The sequence below is a fragment of the Acanthamoeba castellanii genome (genome assembly GCF_000313135.1).
Source record: "Acanthamoeba castellanii str. Neff unplaced genomic scaffold scf7180000084599, whole genome shotgun sequence".
In the NCBI taxonomy this organism is placed as follows: Eukaryota; Discosea; order Longamoebia; family Acanthamoebidae; genus Acanthamoeba; species Acanthamoeba castellanii.
This window is the reverse complement of record NW_004457442.1, coordinates 830506-856746: the sequence shown is the minus strand read 5'-3', so window position 1 is coordinate 856746 and position 26241 is coordinate 830506. Positions and strand designations below refer to the sequence as shown.

At 59.3% G+C, this 26241-nt stretch overlaps 9 protein-coding genes across 9 annotated transcripts; 5 read left to right on the top strand and 4 right to left on the bottom strand.

Annotated features, from left to right (window-relative positions):
* Positions 1 to 2: 2 nt before the first annotated feature.
* ACA1_061220 (zinc finger, C3HC4 type (RING finger) domain containing protein) lies at positions 3 to 638 on the bottom strand (the record flags this gene model as incomplete). Its single annotated transcript, XM_004339349.1, has 2 exons — positions 3 to 296; positions 396 to 638. The coding sequence occupies 2 exons, from the start codon at positions 636 to 638 to the stop codon at positions 3 to 5; spliced, it is 537 nt and encodes a 178-aa protein (XP_004339397.1).
* A 444-nt stretch (positions 639 to 1082) lies between these two features.
* ACA1_061210 (oxidoreductase, putative) lies at positions 1083 to 2761 on the bottom strand (the record flags this gene model as incomplete). Its single annotated transcript, XM_004339348.1, has 6 exons — positions 1083 to 1576; positions 1663 to 1886; positions 1966 to 2041; positions 2175 to 2281; positions 2385 to 2499; positions 2578 to 2761. The coding sequence occupies 6 exons, from the start codon at positions 2759 to 2761 to the stop codon at positions 1083 to 1085; spliced, it is 1200 nt and encodes a 399-aa protein (XP_004339396.1).
* A 129-nt stretch (positions 2762 to 2890) lies between these two features.
* ACA1_061200 (5' nucleotidase family protein) lies at positions 2891 to 5736 on the bottom strand (the record flags this gene model as incomplete). Its single annotated transcript, XM_004339347.1, has 12 exons — positions 2891 to 3070; positions 3199 to 3305; positions 3395 to 3593; positions 3776 to 3984; positions 4091 to 4239; positions 4347 to 4471; positions 4585 to 4659; positions 4770 to 4849; positions 4968 to 5072; positions 5169 to 5274; positions 5373 to 5518; positions 5631 to 5736. 12 exons carry the CDS (start codon positions 5734 to 5736, stop codon positions 2891 to 2893), a joined length of 1587 nt encoding a protein of 528 aa, XP_004339395.1.
* Positions 5737 to 5894: 158 nt separating this feature from the next.
* On the bottom strand, positions 5895 to 7673 carry ACA1_061190 (methyltransferase, putative; the record flags this gene model as incomplete). The annotated part of the gene is made up of 7 exons (XM_004339346.1): positions 5895 to 5924; positions 6001 to 6485; positions 6564 to 6699; positions 6924 to 7063; positions 7169 to 7264; positions 7336 to 7469; positions 7549 to 7673. 7 exons carry the CDS (start codon positions 7671 to 7673, stop codon positions 5895 to 5897), a joined length of 1146 nt encoding a protein of 381 aa, XP_004339394.1.
* A 146-nt stretch (positions 7674 to 7819) lies between these two features.
* ACA1_061180 (uncharacterized protein) lies at positions 7820 to 10785 on the top strand (the record flags this gene model as incomplete). Its single annotated transcript, XM_004339345.1, has 8 exons — positions 7820 to 8103; positions 8171 to 8208; positions 8280 to 9221; positions 9311 to 9421; positions 9492 to 9624; positions 9736 to 9829; positions 9912 to 9984; positions 10061 to 10785. 8 exons carry the CDS (start codon positions 7820 to 7822, stop codon positions 10783 to 10785), a joined length of 2400 nt encoding a protein of 799 aa, XP_004339393.1.
* A 301-nt stretch (positions 10786 to 11086) lies between these two features.
* On the top strand, positions 11087 to 12310 carry ACA1_061170 (uncharacterized protein; the record flags this gene model as incomplete). Its single annotated transcript, XM_004339344.1, has 4 exons — positions 11087 to 11299; positions 11592 to 11748; positions 11853 to 12102; positions 12208 to 12310. The coding sequence occupies 4 exons, from the start codon at positions 11087 to 11089 to the stop codon at positions 12308 to 12310; spliced, it is 723 nt and encodes a 240-aa protein (XP_004339392.1).
* A 262-nt stretch (positions 12311 to 12572) lies between these two features.
* ACA1_061160 (WD repeatcontaining protein) lies at positions 12573 to 13750 on the top strand (the record flags this gene model as incomplete). Its single annotated transcript, XM_004339343.1, has 5 exons — positions 12573 to 12723; positions 12812 to 13173; positions 13251 to 13341; positions 13563 to 13614; positions 13708 to 13750. 5 exons carry the CDS (start codon positions 12573 to 12575, stop codon positions 13748 to 13750), a joined length of 699 nt encoding a protein of 232 aa, XP_004339391.1.
* A 507-nt stretch (positions 13751 to 14257) lies between these two features.
* On the top strand, positions 14258 to 21699 carry ACA1_061150 (UBA/TSN domain containing protein; the record flags this gene model as incomplete). The annotated part of the gene is made up of 19 exons (XM_004339342.1): positions 14258 to 14391; positions 14532 to 14820; positions 14908 to 15262; positions 15407 to 15810; positions 15903 to 15962; positions 16037 to 16137; positions 16321 to 16551; positions 16623 to 16737; positions 16854 to 17277; positions 17390 to 17713; positions 17789 to 18364; positions 18452 to 18728; positions 18824 to 18926; positions 19052 to 19214; positions 19329 to 19593; positions 19721 to 19883; positions 19974 to 20489; positions 20562 to 21342; positions 21476 to 21699. 19 exons carry the CDS (start codon positions 14258 to 14260, stop codon positions 21697 to 21699), a joined length of 5505 nt encoding a protein of 1834 aa, XP_004339390.1.
* An 863-nt stretch (positions 21700 to 22562) lies between these two features.
* On the top strand, positions 22563 to 25715 carry ACA1_061140 (WD domain, G-beta repeat-containing protein; the record flags this gene model as incomplete). The annotated part of the gene is made up of 7 exons (XM_004339341.1): positions 22563 to 23054; positions 23332 to 23394; positions 23722 to 24432; positions 24534 to 24788; positions 24918 to 25037; positions 25113 to 25418; positions 25521 to 25715. The coding sequence occupies 7 exons, from the start codon at positions 22563 to 22565 to the stop codon at positions 25713 to 25715; spliced, it is 2142 nt and encodes a 713-aa protein (XP_004339389.1).
* Positions 25716 to 26241: the final 526 nt, after the last annotated feature.

Sequence of the window (26241 nt, the reverse complement as noted above, 5' to 3'; positions counted from 1 at the left end):
GACTACGACGAAGCCGGCGATGACAAGGCGGAGAGAGTGTAGCGCAGGGCGACGAAGAGGAGAGCGCACAGGTCGAGTGGGACGAAGACGAGCCACACGGGCGACACGGAGGGCACCAAGGCGAGCAGGGCGTGGGCGGTGCAGAGCCCCACGGTGGCCAGGACGAGCAGGGCCAGGCCCAGGAGCACCACCTCGCGCTGCCGTTCGCGCTGCTCCCACGCCCTGTGGTCGGCCCAGATCTCCAGCAGGCCCGCGCTCACCTCCACCACCGGCACCCGCTCCGAATGCCTGTAGAACTGCGTCATAAAGTTAATTAATAAAATCATAACAAATTCTAATATGTAAATGATAGAAATTATTCCATCTTTTGATATATATAGAGATAAGTGACGTACGGTGAGGCAGTGTTCGCAGCGGTAGTAGGCGAGCGGGTTGGTGGTCGTGCGACGCCACGTATTCAGGCACTCGGCGTGGACGTACTGCATGCTGCCTCGGCACCCGCACGGTGCGATCATGCCGGCCGACGCAGTCACCTCCGCCGCGCCTCCGGGCTCGTCAGCCTCCAGGCAGATCCGACACTGCGCGCAGCCCGCCGCGACGTTCGTCGTGTTCGTTCCCAGCTCGATCGTCGTGTTCATCGCCAGTGGCCGTTTTAAACTGTGCTTTGGTTGGTTGGCTTGTTGTAATGGAGAACGACTCTTCATCGCTGGTTATGTGGCGCCCATTTTCCTTGCCATGTCACGTCAAGAGCTTGAGATGACACGGCAAACACATTGGTCGCGTCAGTCACTAACATGGTTGGTGGCTAAACACACAAACACGAGAGAGGTGCCAGCGAGCGTCAGTTGACATAGAGCCGTGTCATCAATTGACAGGTAGTTCTTGCCATAAAAGGTAAAAATGAACTGTTGCAAACAACTACCATGTCGGAGCCGCGAGAGCTGGGGATCGAGGACCCCTCCTCGGGCTGGCTCCTGCAGCAGGACACGCGGATGACCGAGTGGTTACTTGTTGCAACCCAAGTGTTACACGCCAGAAACCGAAAAGGAGTAATTGACTGCAACTAAAGTGGTGTGCATACCTTAGAAGGGCTGGTAGTCGTAGAGGCAGCCAGCATCCTTCCACTTGGGGAGCGCGACGCGCAGCTGTGCGGCGAGCTGTCGCCGGTGGTCCAGCCATTCGACCGCCCGCTGCCGCCACCAGCCCTCCTCGTGGCCATCGCGCGCATCATTTGGCGTCGCGGCGGCAAAGGCCACCAGCTCCACCGCCCGTCGCACCGACTCGAAGCGTAGCGGGACCACTCGGCCGCGCCACCTCACCACCACCACTTCGCCCTCTTCTTCCTCCTCTTCCTCCCCACCGTCATCGCCGCCGCCGCCGTCGTCGGCATCTTCGGCGTGTTGTGCGTTGGGCGTTGCGGCGTAGTCGTCGCCGGCGCGGTTGGGGTCGATGTGTGCGGCGGGGTGGTCCGTCGTTCGTGGCCGCTTCCTTGGTTGGCGGACGTGGCCAACGCGCCGCGTCCACACCTCCATCTCCAGCTGCTTCAGCACCTCCGCTTCCAGGTCGAACTTCGCCTCTACCATAGCATATGTTGATATATATATATGTATATAAGTTAATACTGTTCGTGTCGCATGTGTCGCGTGTTGTGTCGTGCGATACCGTGGTCGCCCTGGCTGAGCGCTGGTGTCGAGTAGGGATCGGTGCAGCTTCGCTTGGCGGCGTCGGCGTCGGCGTCGGCTGCAGTGGAAGGTCGGGAGAAGAAGAAGGCCGGCGGGTCGGGCGTCAGGGCGAGCGACGGCGGCAGGGTGGAGGGGAGGTGGGACAGGATCTTGGGGTCTTCCCAGCAGGCCTCGTCGCGCGTGAGCCAAACCGTGAACGTGAATCTGATGAGCGCCCCGAGCCGCAGATCAGACCCAACACGCACCACACGGCACACGGCACACGGCACACGGCGCACGTTACCGTTCGCCTCTGGTGATGGGTGTGACTCCGTGAATGTTCTCGGGTCCGCTGGCGAAGATCAGCAGCCGCCCCGCAACTGCGTGGACCTCCTCTTCTACGTCGCCCTTACGTTGTTTGAGGTCACCATCGGTCATCAGCAAACCGCACACGCACACGCACACGCACACGCACACGCACACGCACACGCACACGCATCATCCCACACGCACTTACTTTGTCGCCAAAGAACTGGAAGGTGCCGCCGTCAAAGTCTGTTCCGGCGTCGTTCAGGTAGAGCACCACCGAGTAGTGTCGCTGTTCGAGATACGGCCGGTTGCTGTGTGGTTCCCCTCCAATAAGCACGGTGTGTTGCGTGTGTGCGGTGTGTGTGTGTGCGGTGTGTGGTGTGTGTGTTGCCTGTGGCGTGTGGTGGTGCGCACCTGTCGTAGTGTGGCGGGATCGAGGAGTGCGGGTGCCAGCACGACAGTCCCGTCCACTCCACAAACAGCGCCAGGTGCTCGCCAGTACGCTCCTCCACCGCGTCTCGCAGCCTGTCTTCACAAATACAATTTTGATAAAATCAAAATAATATATTAGTGATTATTATTTTAGTATAAAATTGAGTGGAGGTACCGCGCAGGCGGACGAAGGGCAGGAGGAGCGGCCAGTCGGAGGTGCGGGCCAGCGGCTCGCGGAGGGTGGTCACGCTGAACCGGTCGCGGTACCCCACGACGCCGCTGGCCCGGTGCACGCGAATCAACTCGCGGCACTCGGCCCGCGAAATGAACTCCTCTACCACCCACCGCCGCCCGCTCATGAACAAGAAGATCAAGATTATGATGCAGCTTTTTTTGTTATTTTTTCTTCCACTATTTATCTTTGGCGAGTATTTTTCCGGCTTTATTTTTATTTTTAAATAAAAATAAAATAGAAATGGCCATGACGGCTACGCGCAGGGGCAGGAGGGACGGCACGGCCACTGGGCCTGCACGAACGCGCGGAGGGCCGACGTGGACGAGAAGGCCGTCGGGTAGGGCGACGCGGCCCACTTGCCTGCGGGGAACAGCTGGCGCAGCACCATGGCCAGCGTGACGGAATCGTACTCGGCAAGCACCACCGCGTAGACCTGCGCACGCGCACACGACACACGACACATGACACACACGACACACGACACACGACACACGACACACGTAGAGTCAAGTGAATGCCCAGAGGCTGCGCGAAAGAGGGTGCGGCTGGCGCGGGTCGGACCTGGTTGGACTCGACTGCGATGTCGGAGAAGAAGAACCTGTCGCTGATATCGCGCTTCCTGTGGTGGTCACGCAGGCGACTCACATACGGTACTCGACCCGTGTTGACTGCCACCAGCGAGACCTTAAGAACAACACACGACGACACACGACAACACACACACGACGACACACGACGACACACACGACACACGTACGCAGTTGCTTGTTTTTGGTGAGGAAGGCGAGGGTCTGACGGAGTTGATCGCCCGTGAGGAGGAAGTAGTAGAAGGTGTCCTTGAACGGCAGCACCGTGTAGACGTCGTTCATTGACACGCGGCCCTCGTAAAGCTCGTATCGCAGCGCGCCGTCGTTGGTGATGAAGAACGACGTCCGGCCGAGCGACGTGTTGAAAACCTAAAAACAAACAAAAAAAGCTGAGTATGCCGTGGCGGGTGGCGTGTGGCGTGTGGCGTGTGGCGTGTGGCGTGTGGCGTGTGGCGTGTGGCGTGTGGCGTGTGGCGTGTGGCGTGTGGCGTGTGGCGTGTGGCGTGTGGCGTGTGGCGTGTGGCGTGAGGCGTGTGGCGTGTTTTGCATACCACAGCAGGGACTATGTTGTTGACATAGAAGTGGTACAGGCTGTCCGAGCTGGTGTAGCTGGCGTCAGGCGAGAGGGTGACGGGGGAGCAGCCCAGCGTGACATTGAGCTGCAGCTTGTCGAAGGCGCTGTAGATGAAGTTCTTCGTCTTTCGGCCCCGCTCGGTGAGGAAGTTGCCTGCGTTCTTCTTGGCCAGCGAATAGAAGTTGGCTGCGAGACCATGCATGCGTTCAGAAATGAATCTCACACGACACACACGACACACACGACACACACAACGAGAGAGAGAGAGAGAGAATGATAAAGAAACGCGTACAGCGCGAGGTGTTGACCCACTCCTGCTGGAACTGGGTGATCTGGTGATCCTGGTCGATGTCGAAGGTGACGTGGCCCACCACCTCGAAGTACTTGCCTGACTCCATTGTGAACGCGTTCGGGTCCAGCCAAGAGAAATAGGTGATGTGCCTGCGTTGCACAATAACGTGTGTGTCATGGCGTGTCGTGCGCCGTGTTGCGTGTCGTGTGTGCCGCACACATGAGCGGCGCGTGAACAAAGGCAACGGAGAGCGCACCTGTGGCCGGAGAGGAGAACGAGAGGGACCGTGGGTTGCGCCTTTCGCAGGGCAGCGTAGATCTGGCTCAGCTCGGGCGGCGTCGTCGGGTCGATGTGGGCCACCACCACGATCATGTCCACGTTCTATCCAACCAAAAGGGACGCCCCGCCCCATTCATTCGGTTCAGCAACCGGCCATGCGCAGCAACCAGGCGCACACCCGATGATAAGGCCTGGACGGGTGCTCTGAGCCGTACCTTGATTTGCATGGCCTGCTTGAAGTAGGCCTCCAGCAGCGACTGGCTCACCGGCGTCACCTCGGCCATCGGCGCCTTGTGCATGTGTGCGTGTGCGTGTGCGTGCGTGTGCGTGTGCGTGTGCGCGTGTTTCTGTGGTGAGTTATTGCCCAAAGCGACTGACTGAGCTCGTTTTTGGTGGGTACCGGTTGGGTAAAGTTGAACATGTAGCCCATGACGAGGCAGTTCATCCCCAATGCCGTGCGGAACGAGTAGAACGGCCCTCCTGCACCCGGCCAAAGGTTGGCACGTGAGTATTGAATTATAAATAAAGAAAGAAAAATTATTAAAAAGAAATAATAATAATAAATATAAGCGACAAGCCCGAGAGTGTAAAACTTTACCAATCATCTTGCCGGTCTGCTTGATGAGCGAGTTGTCGGTGAGGTAGGTCGCGTTGAAGTGAGGAATGAAGCTCCTCTGCATCAACTCAATCACGTTGTCGTGCCCTGCAAGGAGTAGAAATATAGATTTATAGAGAGAGTCCCATCCCCAGCTTCAGCGTCACCGCTATCGACTTGTGTCGGGCTATGTGGCCTTGGTACCAATGTCGTGGTTGCCCATGGTGAGGCCCGTGTAGCCGTTCACCATTTGCACCACCGGGAAGATGTACTCGCCGTGGACATCGGTGGCATCACTCAGCCCAGTTCCCTGATGAAAGAGAAGCAGTTGTTCAGAATTCTCAACGTTGGTTGCGTCGTGTGTCGTGTATGTCGTGTCGTGTGTGTGTCGTGCGTGTCGTGTAGCACCTCAATGAGATCACCACTGTCGAAGAGGAAGAACTCCTCCCCTGCGGCGGCAGCGTTGGCCTGCATGTGCTCCACCAGCGACGCGAAGTCTCCGAAATCGGCATCGAGCTCCGGCGCATGGGGGTGCCCAAACACCCACCCGTGCACTGGTGGCGAAAAACAGACAAATCGTAAAATATAAATATTTATATTGTAACATTATTTTGTATTTTAAAATAAAGTGCGGGGCGTACGGTCAGTGACGTGGAGAATATTCACGCGACGTGCAAGTGGCGGGCACAACCACCAGCGAGGTGCACAGCACAAGGCCGCACAGGACCCAGGCGAGGAGGCCTCGCAGATGCCCCTGTCTTGCGCTCTGCATGGGGCGTGGGGCAAATGGGGAAAGCAGCGTTTTGACGCGGCGAGAGTGACGAATTGTCGACTAACCGAAGCGCCCGAAAGTTCCAGCGCCGAGACTTCTGGCCTTTGTTGTCCTTTTTTTATTATTTGTGCATAAATAAATAACTTGGTGGGTTACCTTCACAGATAGAGGGATTGGAATCGGCCATCCTGTGGGCCACCGGGCCACAGCGAAAAGGAGTCAGAACAAAAGTTGAGCACAAGGCCTGGCAGAAGATTTAGGTACCGGATTGTGCGGGAGGGAATTGCCAGCGATCGCGGGCCGGTCGTCATCGTCGTCGGAGAGCAGGCGCCACTCGTACCAAATGGCGTGCAGGTCGGCCGGGCCGCTGGCCAGAGCCGACTGTTTGACCGCGCTGCGTCGTTCGAGTCGCACGCCGATCGTCGTCCGGCAGCTGCCACCCCTGCGGTTGCTGCCGAGGTCCACCGGCGTGCTCAGGGGGAAGAACATCGACTCCCAGTGGAAGGTGTTTCGCGCGGCCGACCCGTGCCGGGTGTCGAGCTTGATGCCGCCGAACAGATGGCACGTGAAGTGGCCCACGAACCCGTGAACCACGACGTCGCTCGACCGATCCCGAGCGGGGCCAGTCGTCGACTCGACGTCCACCTTCCACCGGATCTCGCCCGCGTAGACGCTGGTCGGTGGCTCTACGCACGACGCCGAGTAGAGCAGCCGCGAGGGTCCCAACAGCACAGCGTCCGCAGGAATGGCTGGAATGAACCGGGCATTAGTTCTGCATTACATGCATTCCAAACAAAAGATATAATAGCGGCACATTGGGTAGGTACCGGTTACGTGGGCCATGCTGGAGTGCCTTTGGTTTTGAGTGTCGTTGCTGTCCCCCTTGGACGCAATGTGCGCGTAGATCGAGGGGCAGTAAATCGGCGCCAGGTAGGTTTTCCACCGATCGGGAATCGTGATCGCCTGCTCCTTGCCGCGAGCGGCAAACAGGTGTGTAGCGCGGTACATCAACTCTGGGCAGGAGGGCGTGAGCAGTCGATTCGAGCAAACCACCATCCATTATGCAGCGTTCGGAGCGAAAGTACCAGGGAGAAATTCATTGTCTCCAAACGAACCAAGCAACTGCATGGTGCGGTTAGCAAGCAGCGACCACAAAAGCAGTGTGTGAGCGTGCGTGCCTCGGCTACGATGATGTTGAACGAGTGCACGTGGCCGGCGAGTGATTTCGGCAGATCCTGCGGCTCGGTGGTGTTGCGCAGGATGAAGGCTTCGTGGAGCACAACCTGGCCGGCGGCCACCTCTGCCGCGAACCGTTCCTCCAGGAAACCTTAAGGTTTCGCGCCTCACACAGCGCTGCAGTGAGCAAGCCCACAAATCGCAAAGCGGCGGTGAGGCCCAACAAGCAGTGCGATGCAGATCAAGGTTGGCTTACCTACGGCCCGGGGATTCGCTTCGAGAACGTGCACGACCCCACTGCGGCCGTGTGACGTCGCGGCATCGAGGCAGAACGTGATGAGCCGACCCAGACCTGCGGATGACAATCGTACGCTGAGTGAGTGCTCCGTGCATGAAGCGATGAAGATGGTGGCGCTGTGGCACCTGGGCCGACCACGAGGAACTTGAGCGGCGAAGACAGGCCAAGGGACTTGGGCAGCGAGCCCACGGCGGCCGAGAGGGCGGCCATGTAGAGCAAATACTTGGAGAGGTCCTTCTCCATGGCCTCGTACTCGGCACTGCAGTGCGTAGAGGGAGCGAATGAATTCAACAACCAACCCAGGAAGAGAGTAAGAATGTAGTGGGTGGCAAGCGCACATGGTGAGAGGCGGGTTGAGGGGGTCGATATTGTGTGAGGGCGGGAGAAGACCAAGCTCTTCGATCTCCTCCTCATGCTCCCGCTTGCACATCTGGGCTGCCTGCTGCATCAGTGCCTTGGTCATCGATTCTTCTCCGACATTGGATCCACTACCTGCAGCATCTCTCTCCATCTCAAATGGTGAGAGATTGGAGCTGGTCTTTTGACCGTGCATAACTCAAATATTCCACAGGCCAACGGACAAAAACGCAACTCAATCTGGAACGAGAGATGGAACGGCTGGATGAAGCAGCAGCCGATGCAATACCCAACAACAGGACATCAACGCAGCAGAGCCCCTTCCATGCGCATGTGAATCCTCACGCGCTGCCTCTTCCATTCCGCAACGTGAGCAAAGATTGGGAGAAGATGCTCTTCGGATCGATCGGGCTTTCGGCGGAGGAGGCAGATCAGTATCAATCGGTCTTTGCACAGCACGAGATCACCCTCAACGATTGGGATGGCCTCACCTACGACCTGCTCAAGGAGATGGGCATCGACAAAGTCGGCCACAGGTACCCTTCATTTTGTACGCACATCTGTGAGAGATTCTTATGAGATGTGTTGCGCCACGTGGCCCAGGATTCGCATCCTTCGAAAGATGAAGGACCTCTACGCTGGTGCGGTCTTGTCCTATTTTCCTCTCTGCACTTGCAAGATCCACTTCAAAATATCTTACAGCACGTTGCAGATGAAGCCAGCAAAGATGGGCACCAGAACGAAGAGGCCGTTGTGCTGAACGATCGAAGCTACACCAAACGAAAGGAGGAGGAGGGTGAACAGCCTCAGCTGAAGCCAAAGACGAAGACGAAGACGAAGACGACGCCGACGCAGGAAAGCGAGCGCAAGAAGCGGAAGAAGGAGAAGAAGGAGACGAAGCCTGCCCCTGCTCCATTGGCTGAGGCCGCCGACATCACCCACGGCAGTGAGGAGAGCGGCAGCCGACGAAAGAAGAAGCAGCGGAAGTCACCCAAGAGCAACGAGACGGATGACAGCATGATGAGCACGGAGCCCGACCACCAACCCGTGACGAACAACAACGACGACGACGATGTGCGGGACGAGCACGATGTGATTGAGATGCCTGAAGGAATGGTAGGGACCGGAGAAGAAGAAGAAGAGGGGCATCCGCGTGGCGAAGTTACCATGCGCGACGCCGCGACCACAACGACATCGGAGCCGACACAAGGACCAAGCGGCGAATGGTATGCGATCGTGACCAAGCGCAAAGCTGCTGGTCAAACCTCGCCGCCAAGGCCGACGAAGGACGAGCGCGGCGAGAGGGCGACATTCGCCGACGCCGGTGGTGCGCCTGCCGATCGGCCCGGGCTCTTCTCAATAGACCTCAACGCCCCGCCACCAGACGATCAGCCGGTGGCGGTCGAAGAAGAAGAAGAAGAGGTCTCTGGCGCCGGTGGTGCGCCTGTAGATGATCATCGGCCATCCGGATTCTTCTCATTGGACCTCAATGCCCCGCCACCGGATGATGATCAACCGGTGGCGGTCGAAGAGGCGGAGAAGCCACCAAAGAAGCCAGCGGCCCCGAAGCCTGCAGCTCTCGCCAAAGAGGAGTTGGACGGCGAGGCGCTGGTCTGGGCCACGGCCATCAAATCGCTCAAGGTCTCCACTGTCGGTATGTATACAGTGCACCACACACACAGGTCCCTTCTTGGACAGTGCCGCGCGATTGACCGAGTGGGTGCGCTTCTTCTTCGGATTCAGGGATCCACTGCCGCAACAGCTACACGGGCGAGTGCCCGTACAAGTTCACCACCGCCGGCTTGCTGCCCTGTTCGTACAAGAGAGGCAAGACACTGGTCGTGCTGCTCGTGGGTACGGCCTCCATCGCAGGCTCGGGGAATAAACAACGACTAAACCCTCCAAACCTCCTTGGGCCGCGCAGAGACGTTGTGGGACGGGCAGCGCTATGGCTGGGGCCATTTTGTCGGTGAGCGCTCTCCCGACAACCCGCATGAGCGGCCGGAGCGCACGGCCATCAGCGCGTTTATGAAGGAGACCTCATTGTTGTTCTACAAGTACGTACGACCACATTGGTCTCTTCTTTAATCTTGTGGTCAACATACCATTGGTTCGATCTCACCATCTATGTTTCTTCTTCTCCGTTCTTCTGCTCTGCTTTTCGATAGGCGATCAGCCGACGCGCTCTTTGCCACCCTGACAGATGCGCTCACTCTTCAGATGTACTACGCCAAGGCGCAGTGCGTCTTATTCGTGCCCGAGGTGCGTTGGCTCGCGCTTTAGTCGTTGGGCTGCGCTCTTGCGGTCGCTTGACGCTCTCTATGTCTATTGGGCGCATTGCCAGATTCCGTACATACATCGATCAGACGCGCAAGTAGCACAAGCTCGAAGCAAGGCCTTGACGACCAATCAGCCGAGTACGCTCAACGCACTCTTTTCTGCAACTCGCTGAACCCTTGGCTGACCCCCGTGTTACTACGCGACGCGATTAAGAAACGCGAAGGATGAGGTGGGTGCCGCTGCGCGATGTGCTCAAGGGCCTGTCCGATGCCCAGGGTCGGATAACGATCAACGGGGTCCAAGAGCACCTCAACCCGCTGACCATCGCCCTGCTCTCCAGTCCCTTCGCACGCGACCACTTTGCCGCGCTGCAGACCCGCCTCGAGGCCCACTTGGCCAAGCAGGCCAGCTCGGCCGCGCAGCGCCCCAGCAGCTCGATCCCTCTTCACCCCAGCAGCGTGGGGAGCAGCCAACACCCACAACTCCACCTCGCCTACCATCCCCAGCGCCACCAACATCAACATCAACCTCACCATCATCAACACCAGCCTCACCGTCCCCATCACCAGCAGCATCCACGGCACCACCTACCACCGCATCAGCACAACGCCAAGAACAACAACAAGTCGAAGAAGTCGTTTCACAAGAATAAGCCACTCCACAAGAGCTGGGAGAACCCGTCGACGAGTAACGGCAGCGGCCGTGGCGACGGCGAAGAACGCAGAGGGCCGAACCGACCCTCACCCGACCGATTACGCAAGAGCGCAGATTCCACGCTGGGCCAGCGGAGGCCGTCGCCATCGTCATCATCGTTGTCATCATCGCAGGACAAGTCTAGTCACCAACCACACGGCCGGTCACAAGGCAGGCCATCAGGAGGTGGTGAAGGTGATGGAGGCGGTGGTAGTGGAGCTGAGCGAAGTCAGCCCTCTGCTTGAGCAAAGAGAACGCGTTTTGGTTCGTTTCAAATTAATTTTCTTTTTGGAGAGAAGGAGAGAAAAAGAGGGAAATTGGCCAGCAGCGATTGTGATTCAAGAAGGCCAGGCACATCGCCAACGATTTGAGCTGCGCACCATAGGAAGGGGTGACATCAATCAAGATCAAGAAACGGCTTATCGTACTACCTTCGGCAGGCAGTAGAAAATACGCGACGTCAGATCTTCGACGCGATTGATGGAAATGGAGGCAGAGCCCCAGCAGCAACAAAATGGCGTTGCATCATCAAGTTCTACAAGTGATATGGAACATCTCGAGGTGGACAGCGGTGAAGTGTTCCCCAAGGAGCTGCAGACGAAGGTGGGCCATCTGAAATCGGCCATCGACGAACTTGCTCATTTCCTCGAGCACCGCAACATGGACTGCTATTTTCAAAATCTGCTGGCCCAGCTATCACAGCTCTCGCGCGACGTCGACTGTAGACTCGATGAGGTCTCCACCTTCTTCACCTTCCTCGTACGACCCACCTGCCTCGTCTGCCACCGCTTCATCTCGTAGCGTTAGGGCTAATCAATTTATGGCTAATTTGTTTACACTCTGCAGAGCTCCCACCAGGTGCCAACGACGTCGACGACCAGCGGCTACTTCTCTCTGCTTCCAGACGAACTTCTGCTCAAGATCTTATCATTCCTTACCGAACAGGTTAAGAGCTCTTCCTTCTCTTCTCCTCGATGTTGCACACCACGCCGGCCGCCGGTCGGGCAGCTTGTTGACTCAAAACGGGCTTGTCCGATGGTCGTGTTTTCAGGAGCTGTCGGCGGTGGCCTCGGTCAATCAGCAGTGGAAGCGACTGTCGGGCGACGAGAGCCTCTGGAAGCGATTGTACTTTAGGCGCTGGAAGGACAGAAAGCTGGGACCACGTCAGCCCCACGTCAATCACTACTTCACCCTAAGCGCCCTTGCCGGTACGCTTGCACACCACGCGCACGCGCCAACTCTTCCCTAACGATCGATCCTGTTCGAAACGCAGCACCGCTGGTGCCGCCCAGCGCCGATGGCCCATCGAACGGGGAGCAGGTACCCAGCGCCGGTGAGAACAAGAGCAGCAGTGTTGGGAGCAGCAACGGGAGCAGTAGCAGTAGCGGCAGCAGCAGTGGAAAGCCACTGCTATCCGCCGCGGAGGCCGCGAGTCAACACGAGCCCAATGGCACTGCTGTGGCAGCGATCAAGGCCGACCGCAACACGCTCTCCCTCTCCTCGCCCGTTCCACTGGGAGCCGTCAAGTGCCGCACGAAGCCGGCTGGTTCACTGAGCATGAGGTACCCACGACAAGCGATTCGGTGACGCACACGCACACGCACGCACACGCACGCACACGCACACGCAAACGCAACAGCTAACGTAACGTTCTATGCATCATCCAGTGGGGACTACCTCTCAGAGGAGGGCGAGACAAGTCATGATGCGAGCTACGATAGGAGGAAGCGGGAGAAGAGGGACTGGAAGGACAACTACATCCGAAGGTAAGAAGACCTGCTGCTCACCCCTCCAGGTGACAAGAAAAATGAAATTAAAAGATGACTTGTGTATGCACTGCAGGCGCAACATTGAAGCAAACTGGCGAGACGGCCGACACAAAGTGCAGACCTTCCCAGGCCACACATCCACCCGCGTCCGCTGTCTTCAATTCGACGACGACAAACTGGTGTGTCTGACCTCTGCAACGTCGTGCCTCATTCCAAAGACAGACCTAAGGCTCTTCTTGTGTTCACGTCACTGTGCACAGGCCATGGGCTCGTTCGATCAGAAGTGCGTGCGCGTGCTCGATTTTCAGACCCGACGGTCGTTGCAAGAGCTGGTGGGCCACACCGGGGGCGTGATGTCCCTCAAATTCGACCGCAACATCCTGCTCTCGGCCTCGCGCGATCGCACAGTCAAGAGTACTCTCCCACCCTGTCTCTCGCTCAAAATCACGTCGGCAAGACTGCAAGACGTCCCCGCGTCTAACGCGCAGCTATACGCACACAGTGTGGGACATGACGACCGGCGCCAACGCGGCCACGTTCACCGAGCACGTGGCGTCGGTGTGGTGTCTGGACTGGGACGGCGGGTTCAACTGCGTGTCGGGATCCGAGGACAGGCTGGTCAAGCTGTGGGACCTCAAGTCGGGCAAGTGCATCCACACCTACACGGGCCACACGAAGGGCATCGGATCCATCACCTTCGATTCGCGATACGTGGCCTCCGGGTCGCGAGACAAGACGATTCGATTGTGGGACCAGAGGATGCGACGGTGCCTGCACACGTACAAGGGCCACACCAACTCCGTGCGCTGCCTCAGCTTTGACGAACGAAAGCTCGTGTCCGGGTCGTGGGACAACACAATCAAGGTACGCCCGAGGGACTGCCAACAGCTTCGAAGAAGACGTCGCTTTTCTCATCTGGTTCTTTCATGTCAAACAAACAGATATGGGACTTGGTGACGGGCGAGCAGACCAAGAACCTGAAGGGCCACACCGATCGCGTACTCACGCTACAGTTCGATGACTACAAAATAGGTATCACGTCTCTCTCTCTCTCTCTCTCTGCGCGCGTGAGGGAGAATGCTGCTGTTGCTCACGTTCATGGCTCCTCTCTCCAGTGTCGGGTTCGTTCGATCAAACAGTCAAAATTTGGAACATAGAAACGGGCGTTTGCCAGCACACACTCGGTGCGTTTGACTACTCTAGCCCGTTTCGTTCACTCTCGCTTTCCCTTGGCTGACTCGTCTCTGGCACAGGTCACAACTATCCTCTCGCACACATTCAATTCGACGAAAGCAAGATTATCAGGTAACTTGTCATGCATGCGCAGGCCACGCTTGTGTGCACCGTGCGTGTGTGTCTTGTGTGGTGCTGATCGTTTGCTCTGTCTGGCCAATGCAGCGGGTCGCGGGACCTTACGGTGCGGGTCTGGGACTTCTCCTGAATGTGTTCCAACGACCAGCGATTCGTGTATCCTCCCTCGTCTCTTCTCCTCCTCCACTCTCTTCCTCAATTCCGTATGGGTCAGCACTCGCCATCACCACTCCTCTCTCCTTTCCCCAGCGCTCTGTTGTGCTGTCGCCACCAATTTTGAACCCCACCATAAAACACGCCTTACCTGCCACCATCAAGGCCTTCAATGGCGTAGGTTTGGCCTTCTTCTGGACCGGTTGGTGGTTTGGGGGGGGGGGTTACCATTCTTCTTGCATAGTATGGCAGCTTTGCCACGTCGGCCCTTCAACGCTCAGGGGTCCTGTCCTGCCCAATGGGCGCAGGAAATGGTTTTAAGTTTTTCGCTGAATAAACCGAAGCAGAAACGAAAGTGAGAATAAAATCATTTTCATATCTAAAGCCAAGGAGGACATCGCATCCATCTCCTGACATCTTCGCACGTGAGAGATTCAGTGGCCCTGCCACTAGAGATCGGCTCCTTACGAGAATGTTTGGGGATATGTTTGAAGATGAGGAGGACTACAGCCTGTCAGCCTTCAGCACAAGCGGCGGGCGAGGGGCTGGCGGCCGCAGGACCCTCAGCAGACCAGCTGAGCCTCGCCCCTCGGACGGCTTCGTCGGCCTCCTCAATCAGTACACACACTATTTTATTTATTATTTACTTTATTTGTATTACTAGATTTAAATATGATTTAAAATATCAATTCTAATGTAATTATATTCTCTTACCGCATTTTATTAATGAATTTAATATAAATACTTTGTGGTGGCAGGGGAGCAACGTGCTACTTGAACAGCTTGATCCAGGCGCTCTACATGACGCCTGAGCTTCGCGCTGGGCTCTTCGATCTGTCCCTGGACGACCTGCAGGTGGTGACCACCGCTCCATCACCGCCTGTGGCCGCCACAGCGCCCGAGTCAGACGACGCCGCCGCCACAACCGAGCAAGACCCCGACAAGCGCGAAGAGCCCGCGCCAAGCGGCGAGGACCACCAGGCCAAGACCGAACACGCGACCGCGCCAGCCGTAGAACCCGCCACAACGGCCACCCAGCTCACCACCGTATGCCACCGCACACACAGCACCGCACACGCACGCACGCAACCAACTGACTTGACTTGTTTTTTATTTTTCTTAATGTGGCGGCAGGAGAAGGTGGTGGAGGTGGTGAAAGAGAAGGAGAGCTGGGAGGGCGCTGCAGCTGGCGGCGCTGCTGGGGAGGTGGCGGGCGATGACGACCCGCGGGCCTTCCTGGCGTCGATGGGCTTCGAGGAGGCGCAGGTGCGGCGCGCCCTGGCCCGCTTCTCCAATGACACGGCGCGCGCGGTGGAGTGGCTCCTCTCCGGCGGCGGCGGCGCAGCGGCGGCGGAGGACGATGGCGAAGGCGACAACGACGACGGCTTCGGCGGGCTGGCGGGCATGGCCTCCACGCTGCAGGAGCGCGACACCGAAGACGCCGAAACCGACATAAGCGGCTTCGGTGAACAGGACCCCTTCGGCGAAGGTGTGCGCCGTGTTGCGTCGTGTCGTGCCGTGTGTGTTGTACTTGACGTGTGTGCGTGCCGTTGATGCTGACGTGGCCGTGTCATGTTGCGTGTCGTGTCGTGTCGTGCTGTGCGTTGCTTGGCTGACATCTCTCCGCGGGCAGGCGAACTATTTGAGGGCGCGGCGGATGCGTTCGGTTCGGCGGAAGATGACGAAGAGGAGGAGGAGGAGGACAGCGAGGAGCGCAGGGCGCGCGAGGCCGAGGAGCAGGCGGCGCGCGACAAGGCCGAGCGCGAGGAGAAGGAGTGGAAGGAGCGCGAGCAGGCCCGGAAGGAGAAGCAGCAGCAGGAGTGGAGCTGCCACCTGTGCACGTTCCTCAACCACCCGGCCAAGATGTTCTGCGGCGTGTGCGAGACGCGACGGCAGCAGCCCGACGCCGCCGCGGCCGCGAAAGCGACTGCGGGCGGTCACACTGTCGACGGTCAGACCGAACAGGCAGCCGCGGCGGCCAATGGCTCTGGCGGCGACGCTGCCGAGGAGATCGTAAAGAATCAGCAAGGAGAACAGGTACAAGCGCAACACGACACGACACGCGCGGCACACGCGACACGACAGGACACGACACGCGCCGAGAGAGGCTAACGCGATTCGTTCATCAGGTGATTGTGAAGAAGCGCAAGATTCCGATGGAGCTCCAGCGCTTGTTTGCACGAATGCAGGTAGGCGGCCGTGGGTGCGGTGGCTGAAGACTGTTGTGTGGATGTTAATGTGGCGTGTTGCCCGGGCACACCAGGCGGCCGATGTGGATGCGGTCTCGACCGAGTCTCTGACCGAGAGCTTCGGCTGGCAAGGGCGCGAGATGTTCGAGCAGCAGGACGTGCACGAACTCAACAGGTAACGACACACGCACCACCGCACACGACACGACACGACACGACACGACACGACACGACACGACACGACACGACACGACACGACACGACACGACACGACCAACGACACGACCAACGACACGACCAACGACACGACACGACACACGGACTCATCTGGCAAATATGTCGCACGACACACGCGCAGAGTGCTGTTTGATGCGATCGAGCGTTCGCTAAAGAACACGCCGGCGTGCAACCTCATCTCCGACCTGTACAAGGGCGTGACGGTGAACCAGATCGTGTGCACCAACTGCAAGAACGTGTCGGAGCGCGAGGAGCCCTTCCAGGACGTCACCCTCACCGTGGCCGGCCTCGGCTCCGTCACCGCCAGCCTCGCCGCCGCCACCGAATACGAAATGCTCACCGGCGACAATCGGTACGCGCGTGTGCGTGTGCGGTCGTGCGTGTGCGGTTGGGCTGACGCGTCTTGGGGGGTCGGACGACAAGGTACAACTGTGAGAACTGCGGGCAGCGGGTGGACGCCCTCAAGGGCGCCGTGTTCCGCAGCCTGCCGCCCATTCTCATTCTCTCCCTCTCGCGGTTCACCTACGACGTCGAGCGAGTACGCTTCTCCCTTTTTTTATTTATTTATTATTTATTAAGATTATTCTTTATTCTGTATTTATATTTATTAGAATTATTTTAGTATTCCTTATTATTCACGCGCGCCACTGGCAGGACGGGCGAGTGAAGGTGGGCGACAAGTTCGCGTTCCCGCTGCTCCTCGACCTGCACCCGTTCACCGAGCAGGCGCGGGCAGAGGGGAAGCCGCTGGGCGACTACCACATTCCGGCGCCCGGCGCCGCCACCACCCAGGAGCCCGCGTCGGCGGTGGTCGCGGAGGCCGAGGCGGTTAAGGAGGCTGAGGCTGCTGTTAAGGAGGCGGCGGACGTCGAAGCCGGCGACGACGAGAACAAGAAGACCAAGGGCAAGCGCGGAAAGAAGAACAAGGGCAAGGGCAAGAGCAAGGCGGAGGAGGAAGCGAAGGCGAAGGAGGAGGAGAAGGAGGTCGCGTACGAGCTGGAGCAGGGACCGGTCGACGTCACGTCGCCCCACCTCTACGAGCTCTTCTCGGTCATCATCCACTGCGGCAGCAGCGCCGGTACGTACTTTCCCACGACCAACAGCGCGCCCGCCAATGTCGCAATGTACATTAATGTTGCTCACATAGTAGAAATGTGTCGACGCATTTCTATCATTCCTTTATATGAAAGGGTTCGGCCACTACCACGCCTACATCCGCGACGTTCTTCACGCGGGCCACGAGGACCAGTCAACGACCACCTCGACGACGGCAGAGAAGGCAAAGGAGGAGGAGAAGGTGGAGGAGACGGCGTCGGCGCCGGCGGGGAACGACGACCACCCGCTGGCTGAGAAGAACGAGAGCGGCGGCGGCGGCGAAGGCGCGACCCGCGCCAGGTGGGAAGAGATGGCGGCCGAGGCGGGGCGCGGTTGGTACGACTTCAACGACAGCACGGTCAAGCCCATCCCCGTCCAGCGCCTCGCCACCCAGTACGCCGGCCGGTCCGAATGCGCCTGTACGCACCACCTCGCGCCTCTCCCGACATTCTCGCGTGCGTTTCGTTTGCCATTCCTGACATTCCGTGCTACAGATATGCTGATTTACCGCCACGTGCCCCCCGCTTCCGGGGCTGCCGAGACGTGCGAGGGGGAGGCCACGCGCGGTCGGGGTCGACGCGTGACGGCGCCGCCGCCGGTGCCCGAGCACCTGCTCGCCGAGCTGGCGACCTACAACGCCGACCTGCAGCGGGAGCGCGGGGAGTACGAGCGCGACCGCGGCCTGATCGACGTCATGACCTACCACCCGCGCCACTTCCGCCTGTTGGGCGGCCAGATCCACAAGCGCATCGCCAACACGACCCACCAAGTCGCCCCCGGTGCGGCCCGCGGTGCTGCGGCCGCCGCCGCCGCAGACAAGACCGAGGGCGCGAGCGGGGAGGAGCGGGACAAGAAGCTGCTGACGCTCCACAAGGACACGACGGTGGCCCAGCTGGTGAAGGACATTAAGGAGGCGCTCGGCGGCGAGACCGAGGCGGAGACCGACGGCGAGGCCGAGGCCGCAAGGCTGCGGCTGGACCAGGTCGAGCTCCGCGGGACCCAGCTCACCTTCTCGGGCCTCAGCCTGCTGCTCTCGGAAGTCCCCGCCGACGCCACCCTGGAATCCGTCGGTACGTGCGCGTGCGGTCGTGTGTGTCGTGTGTCGTGTGTCGTGTGTGTGCGTCGTGCGTCGTGCGTGCTGAGAGAATCGCGTGCAGGGATTAAGGAGGGGAGCAGCTTGTCGTTCCTTCTGTGGGACGGGGAAACGATCAACGGCGAGCGGTACGACCCGGAGGCGCACCAGATCAACATTCGGGTGACCCACTACGCGTCGCGGGTCGAGGGCCAGCTGCCGGCTGCCGACGTGGATCCGGTGGTCAACGAGCTGGTCGTGCGCCTGGGCGACATGGAGACCGTGAGCGACCTCAAGACCCGGATCGCCACCCTCACCGGCATTCCTGTCGACAAGCAGTATCTGTGTCGCATCGAATACCAGTACGTGTCGTGTTGTGTTGTGTGTTGCGCGTGTTGCGCGTGTCGTGTCACGTCATGCCGCGCGTGCGACGCGGCTGATGATGATGTGATCGCAGGAAATTCACCCATTTGGCCGAGAACAACATTCCGCTGATCCAGCTGGGCATCTACAACGAGTCAAAGGTCACCGTCGAGCTGCAACCCGTAGGCAGTGAACGGGTACTTAACTTCGCACGACACACAACGACACACAACGACACACAACGACACACAACGACACACAGCCATGATCGTTGTTGCTCACTATTAGAGTGTCATTCCCCAATGTGCGGCGATCGATTCAGTCGTGGGCGTGGGAGATGTTCCTGCGGCGGCAGAAGCTGATGGAGATCTTCGTCACCGACAAGTGCAGCGGCGAGGAGCCCTTCCCCACCATCACCGTCGAAATGGACAAAAAGGCCACCCTCGCCGAACTCAAGGCCGCCGTCCTCTCCAAGTTCCCTTCCGGTATTATTATCTATTATTTATTTATGTATTTATTTCATCTATTATTATTGCTTTTCCAAATATTATTATTATTTTATTATTCTTATTATTTGCACTAACGTTTGGGGGGTGAAGGGTTGATGGACCTGAACTTGGAGACGCAGCTGCGGCGGTCGCTGCCGGGCGGAGGCGAGGGCACGGTGTACGCGGACGAGACGCGCACGCTGGACGAGACGGGCGTCAAGGACGGCGACCGCATCATCATCGAGCACGGCGACGCCTCGCAGCACGTGCCCATCGTCGGCCTGCGCTTCGTCGTCTCCCTCTCGGGCACCAAGGAGCGCGCCGTGCCCGAGCCGCTCGACATCGACGTCCCGCGCAACGCCACCATCGCCAAATGGTCCAGCTCTGCACCCATTTCCCCACCACACCCTCTTCTCTTGTCGCTCACGCCGCTGGTGCGTGTGCGGCGGTGTGTGCGGTGCTGTGTTGTGTGCGTGTGCGGTGGTGCGTGTGGTGGCGAGTAGTAAGGAGATGATGTGCGCCATGTTCGACAAGCCGGCGGACAAGTCGCGCCTGCGGCGAACGGACATCTGGGGCGGACCCGACCGGCTGTTCGACGACGAACGGCGCACGCTCGACGAGGCCAAGGTCCTCCCGGGCGACCTCCTGTGGCTCGAAGACGGCAAGGTACCCCGTGCTCCTCGCTTCCCTCAGGAGCCAAACCGATGCCTGACCCGCGTCGTGTCGTGTCGTGTCGTGTCGCGTGTGTCGCCGCAGCCGCCTGTGAGAGGCCAGATCGAAGTGTTCTTCCAGCTTTATTTCCGCCGCGAAGCCGGAGGAGCGACGACTGGAACGACAAACGTGTCGGCGTCGCAGCGGAGTGATGAGCCCAACAAGCAGGAGCAGCCGCAGCCGCAGCCGCAGCCGGGTGACACGCAGAAGAGCCCCGTCAGCGAGCCGATGAAGAACGAAAGCGAAAGCGAAAAGAGCGGAGACGATGCGAAGGCGAAGAACGATAGGGAGAAGGAGCGGCTGCAGGCGCTGCGCTCGCTGGTGTCGCCAGCCGTGCACCTTTCGCGCTCGTTCCCTCCGTCGGTGCGCGAGGCGCCCGACGCGCCGTTCGCCGTGTCTTCGCTCTTCAAACTCGACGTCTCCCGCGCCACCACCGTGCGGGCGCTCAAGGAGCAGCTCAAGGCCACGGCCGCGCTCGACCACGTCCCCTCGGCTGACCACATCCGCCTGTGGCACCAGGAGCGCCTGCTCAAGCACGACCGCTGGCCCCTCAAGAAACACGTACGCACCACTTTGTGTGCCATGCGCGCGTGTGTCGTGTCGTTGATCGTATGGCGTGCGTGTTGTGTGCAGCATGTCGCCAACTACTCGACGATCACTGTCGAGATCCTCGATTCGCCCGAGACCAGCGCGGACTGGCGGGAGGAATGCGGCGTCGAGGCCGCGCCCACGGCCAACGCCAACGCCGGCGATCAGCTCATGGACGATGAGTACGAGTACTACGGCGATGGCGATGATGACGTGGCGAACAACAACGCGCTGCTGCTGTACGTGCACCGGCGCGACCCGGTCCGGCGCACGATAGGCTTCGTGTCGACGCTGTGGTTCGGCGGCGAGACGGTGGCGCAGCTGCGGAGCGAGGTGGCCCAGGCCACGGGCATCGATCGCGCCCACCTCCAGCTGGTCAAGTACCTCCAGTACAACGGCAAGTGGCGCGTGCTCGACGACGAAGTCGCTGACGACACTGCTGACTCTGTCGCTGGCGCCGGCGACAACATAGTCGACAACAGCAAGCAGCCCGCGACCGCGACTGCCAGCGACGACGATGAGGAGGAAGATGAAGAGGAGCAAGAGGACGAGGGCACGGAGATGGTCGAGATGACGGCCAGTGCGGCGACTGTCGACGGCGAGCCGGAGCCCAACAGTGCGATGATGACGGCCGAGGAGGTGGCTGAGGAGCTTAAGGTGGCCGCTGTGGTGGCCAAGGAGGAGGAGCGCAGGGAGCGAGCCGAGGCCGACACCGAGGCCGAGGTGCTCGACCACCGGTCGCCGTACCACCATGAGCCCCAGCAACAACGAGGCAACGTCAGCCGACGGAAGATCGAGGGCAAGCCCTACTACCTTAAGGATGGCGGTAACGTCTACACTCCACAACACATATCCACACACCACACAACATTCCTAACGTGTGCGAGTGTCGTGCTGTGTTGGCGTGTGCGGTGGTGCGTGTGCGTGTGCGTGTGCGTGTGCGTGTGCGGTGGCTGCAGATGTGGTGGTGGCGAAGGATCGGCGAGAGGAGCCGGAGGGCCACCCGGACGACTTCCACGAGTCGCTGTGCCTCATGCCAGAGCGCGACTTTGGCGGCGGCAAGAAGAAGAAGAAGCGACGCGAGCGCGGCCGCAAGGACGGCAATTGGACGAACCAGCCCCGAGGTGGCACAACGCGCCGAGCAGTCGAGCGCGGCATTCGCATCGACGTCGACGAGTTCTGAGATCTTTCGGATCGCCGCCCCAGCAAGAGGCGTCGTGTTGTGGGGTGGGTGTGCACTTGTGAGCCACCACAATGGGTTGCGTGTGTTCATTGGTTGCACAACCGTAATTTCACAATATTGCCTGCACTTCATAAAACAGTTGCAGATTTCCTTTTTTCCAATTTGGTTGGCAACCAAAGGGAGCGGTGGGATTACATTTTCTCTGAAATGCGATTGGCCAAACCAACATTCCCAAGCAAACACGGAAACTTTCCAGACCATCTTCGCCACGCTTCCACGAAACAACCGTGCCACCAGGTGGAATGCTCTCAATTCGATGAGCATTCTAATAAAGCGGCAGTCGCACATGCTGAACATGAGGGATCCCAGTGACGCACCTGCCTGGTTCGTTCGCGCGAAGAGGACGAAGACAAAGCGAGGAGGGCGGCGAGGAGTTTAGGCCACGCAAGAGAGGAGCAAGCTACCGGTAGCTGCTGAGCTAGAACCCGCGAAAGAACGCGACAACACTTCACCGACACAATGGCCGACAAGGTGCCCCTCTTTACCTTCCGATCTTGCCGCCGTTCCGTCGTCGTCATCATGTTTAGTTTCATCATCTTGCTTCACCTTATTATTCCCCTGTTTGCCCTGCCCTCTTTCTGAATCTCAACGGAATCAATCGCTGTGTTCCTCAACCTAGTTAGTTAGATTTTTGTTTATTCTTTTATCTACATATTAGTGGTGGAAGGGGTGAGTATGAATTGCGCGTTCACCGAGCTGCAGCTCACCAGCCTCTTTTTTTTTTCTTTTGCATCTTCTCCGTCGTCAATCTAATGCATCAATCCACAACGCCACAGACAGCGCAGTTGGCGAAGCTCTCGCACATGTCGCAGCTGCCCGCAACCACCTTCCTGCACACCTCGGGCGGCAGCCTCCTCATACGGCGACGCAGCCGCGACCAGCAGGCCCATGCGGCCATCGCCCCGGCGACCGGCGGCAGCGTGGGCTACCCCATCGTGCGCACCCGCAGCTGCCCGGCCGACGCCGAGCACGGACCCTTCGAGTCAGAGAACGAAAGCGAACGCGATCACGAAAACGAAAACGAAAGCGAAAACGAAAGCGGCAACGAGTCGGCCTCTTCGACTTCGTCCTCGTCGTCGACGACGGCCGCCAAGAGCAGCGACGCCGTGCGCACGCGGCCCGGCGCGCACAAGCTCAAGTTCCAGGACCAGCAGTACAAGAACAAGCGCAAGGGTACGACGATCGCCCACCACCACCTGGTCCATGTCCTCGTCCCGGCGCTGGCCGTCGACGATGTCAAGCCCCCCACCGACGCACAGTCTTCGCACAGCGGGCCGATCCGCACCCGATCGTCGGTACGGCTGCGGCCTCCTGCCTGTGAGTGTGTTGCGTGTGTCGTGCGTGTGTGTGCTGCGTGGTGTGCCTCCGCGATCAGCGCAAAAAGGCCGAAATTCCAAATATTCGAGAATTGCCATTGGTGGGTCGCGCATATAATCTCCCTGTCTCCTTCCCCGGACTATGTCGCAAGACGCACCGAGTGCTACTCCAGAGGCTTTAACATCAAAAACACGACGCGACCCCGACATCAGCGTACTAACCGCCAGCACCCGCCGACCGCTCCCAACACAACAGAGACGCTACACGTGGGGCTCAGTCATGTCCGAGGAGGGCACTCCCTTCACCCTGACCCTTCCCGTACGGCTCCGCCCCCCCCCCGCAGCGAGCCACCCACGTTCTCGTTTTCTTCTCCGTCACACATTTTTTTGCCACTTTTTATTTTAATTCTGCCAGGCCTGAGCCAGCGCGAGTTAGTTATCTCTCCACATTTTGGCTCCCTCCTTTCTGTTTTCTTTGCTGCGTTCCGATTACACACCAAAAGCGAGTTGTCAATTTTCCCCCTTGGCGTGCGATTGGACAGCGGTTATCCTGGTGTTATTCTTGATGCTGCACAACGGCGTCTCCAGAGCCACCGATGACGTGCGCTTATCGCCACCTGGTGTGCGTGTTGCGTGCGTCGAGCAGGACAGGGACGCGAGCACGAGCGAAGACAGCGGTGTGGAGAGCGGCGTGGACAGCGCGCGCGATGAGCGGGACACCAACACAGCCACGACGTGCCAAGGCAGCGGCAGCGGCCGGCGGCGCCGACCGCGGGGCCGTAGCCTGCAGCTGGCCCAGGGCGTCATCGACCCCGAGCTCACCCCGAAGAGCGGCCCCCTGCGCCGCTCCAAAGAAAACGAAGACGTGCAGCTGCCGTCGCGCGAGGGCAAAGACAAGGGCAAGACCAGCAAGGCCAAGGAGCCCAAGCGGCCGTCGACGCCCAAGACGCCCAAGCTGCGGCTCAAGACCAGCGCCGACAACCTGAGCACGACGGGCACAAGCGGCGGCAGCAGCACGGGGAGCGGCAGCGATGACGAGAGTCGCGGCGCCCGGGAGAAGCTGGACAAGAAGAGTTCGAAGGAGCGCAAGCGCGAGGACAGCAAGCGCGAGAAGCGCGAGCGTAAGCAGCTCAAGGCCGAGAAGAAGAAGGGCGACAAGGAGAGCAGCGAGGCTGAGTCCGTGGCGGCGGCGGCGGCGAGCCAGCAGCCGATCGTGGTGCGGCGCAAGCTTTCGCTCAACCTCGATGGTCTGCCCAAGAGCCCGCGCGGCGGCATCTCCGTACAGAGCCTCCTGCGAGTGGGCGACCATGTGTGGGCCGCCGACTCCTCCGGCCGCATCACTGTCTTCAACCCCAAGGTAGCCGCACGACACACGCACACACCGCACGACACGACACACACACCGCACACACGCACATCACTCGTCTTACACACACATGTTTGTGGTCGGCGCATCAGGGCGAGGTGGAGAAGGTGATCGTCGTGTGCACGGGCCGACTGTACTCGATGCTGCTGGTCGACAAGAAGCACGTGTGGGTGTCGGCAGAGGACTCGATCATCCGCGTGTACCACGCCGCCAAGTACAAGAAGGAGAAGGACCTCCAGTCGCACCGGAGCATGGTGCGGTGCATGGAGGTCATCCGGCAGCCCGACGATAAGGTGCAGGTGTGGAGCGGCGACGTCGAAGGCAACATCATCGTGTGGGACCCGCAGGTGCGCCTTCGCACAACCACTACCGCACGCACGCACGCACGCACGCACGCACGCACGCACGCACGCACGCACGCACGCACGCACGCACGCACGACAAACTGACGATAGGATCACATTTGATGTGAACAGAAGCTGAAGAAGGAAGCCGAGTTCTGCGTGCAGTTCGGCGAGGCCATCTTCTGCATCGTCGCGCTTCCGCACTGCGTGTGGGTCTCGGCCGGCGGTGAACTCTACCGCGTCAACTTACGGGTAACCACTCCCGCCCAGCCCTTTTGGAATGTTGGAATGCTGACGTAAGCGTCTTTCTTTACTCAAATACAACAGAAATTGGAGGTCGAGACGGGCTGGACCGCGCACGAGCGACCGATCACGGACCTGCTCTACCTGCCCGAGGAGAACGTGGTGTTCAGCTGTGCCGGCGATGGGATCATCCGCGTGTGGAAGGACCACTACACGGGCCTGGAGAACCACTCGTCGCTCCAGTCCGAGGCCTCGCTCCGACCGGCCAGCCTGCTGCGCGAGCTCACCAGCTCGATCAACGTCAGCGCCCTCTGCCCGGCCTCGCCGCGCTCCGGCCTCCGCATCTGCGCGGGCCACATCGACGGCGCCATCTCCCTCTGGGACTCTGACGTACGTCGCCGCTTTTTTCGTTCTTTCGCCCATGGGCGAGCGTCGCTTTCGTTCTTTATCATCATCATGGCCCGGCCCGTACTGACCACATCGTCGCAACAGTTCAAGGAGGTGAGTCGGGTCAACTGCGACGCGAGCGCATTCGCGGGCATTCGCTACCTGCTCAGCATCCGACCGGAGGACGGCGGCAAGGCCTCATCGCGCAAGCTGGGCGAGACACTGTGGAGCGCCACCCGCGATGGCTCCATCTGCGTGTGGGACTGGACCGGCCACGTCGCCACGCCAACAGCCCAGTAGGCCCCAGGCCCAAGAAGAGATGCCGTACAAGCCAGAGGGCACGCCATCGACAATTTTGAACACACCCAACAACACACGCACATTTATATACGTATCTTTGACTGTTTATTCGACTTTTTTAATAACACAAATAGAGAAATACATTGCATTTATGTTTTAGGATGTTGGGCTCGGTTCAAATCTGTATATTTATTTTTCATTTCTCACCTTTTCTTTTTAGGGGAGGAGTGCTTTTTAGGACCCGACGCGAGGAGGTCTCTTCGAACAACTTCCGTCGGGGCGCACATCTTCCTCCGCAGATCGCGGCCGCCAAGCCGCGGAGCCGCCTCTCGTGGTCAACTACTAACGAACCCAACACAAAGTAACTCACATCTCTGGCCACACTCCGGCAGTAACAGAACCCCCTTTTGACTCCCAAAGGTACTGCACCCGATTCTTTATCTTTTATCTTATCGGCTGCCCCCAAAGGTTATAGAGGAAAAAGATGAGATGATGAAGGAAGAGTTTGTGTCCCCCCCCCCCTTTA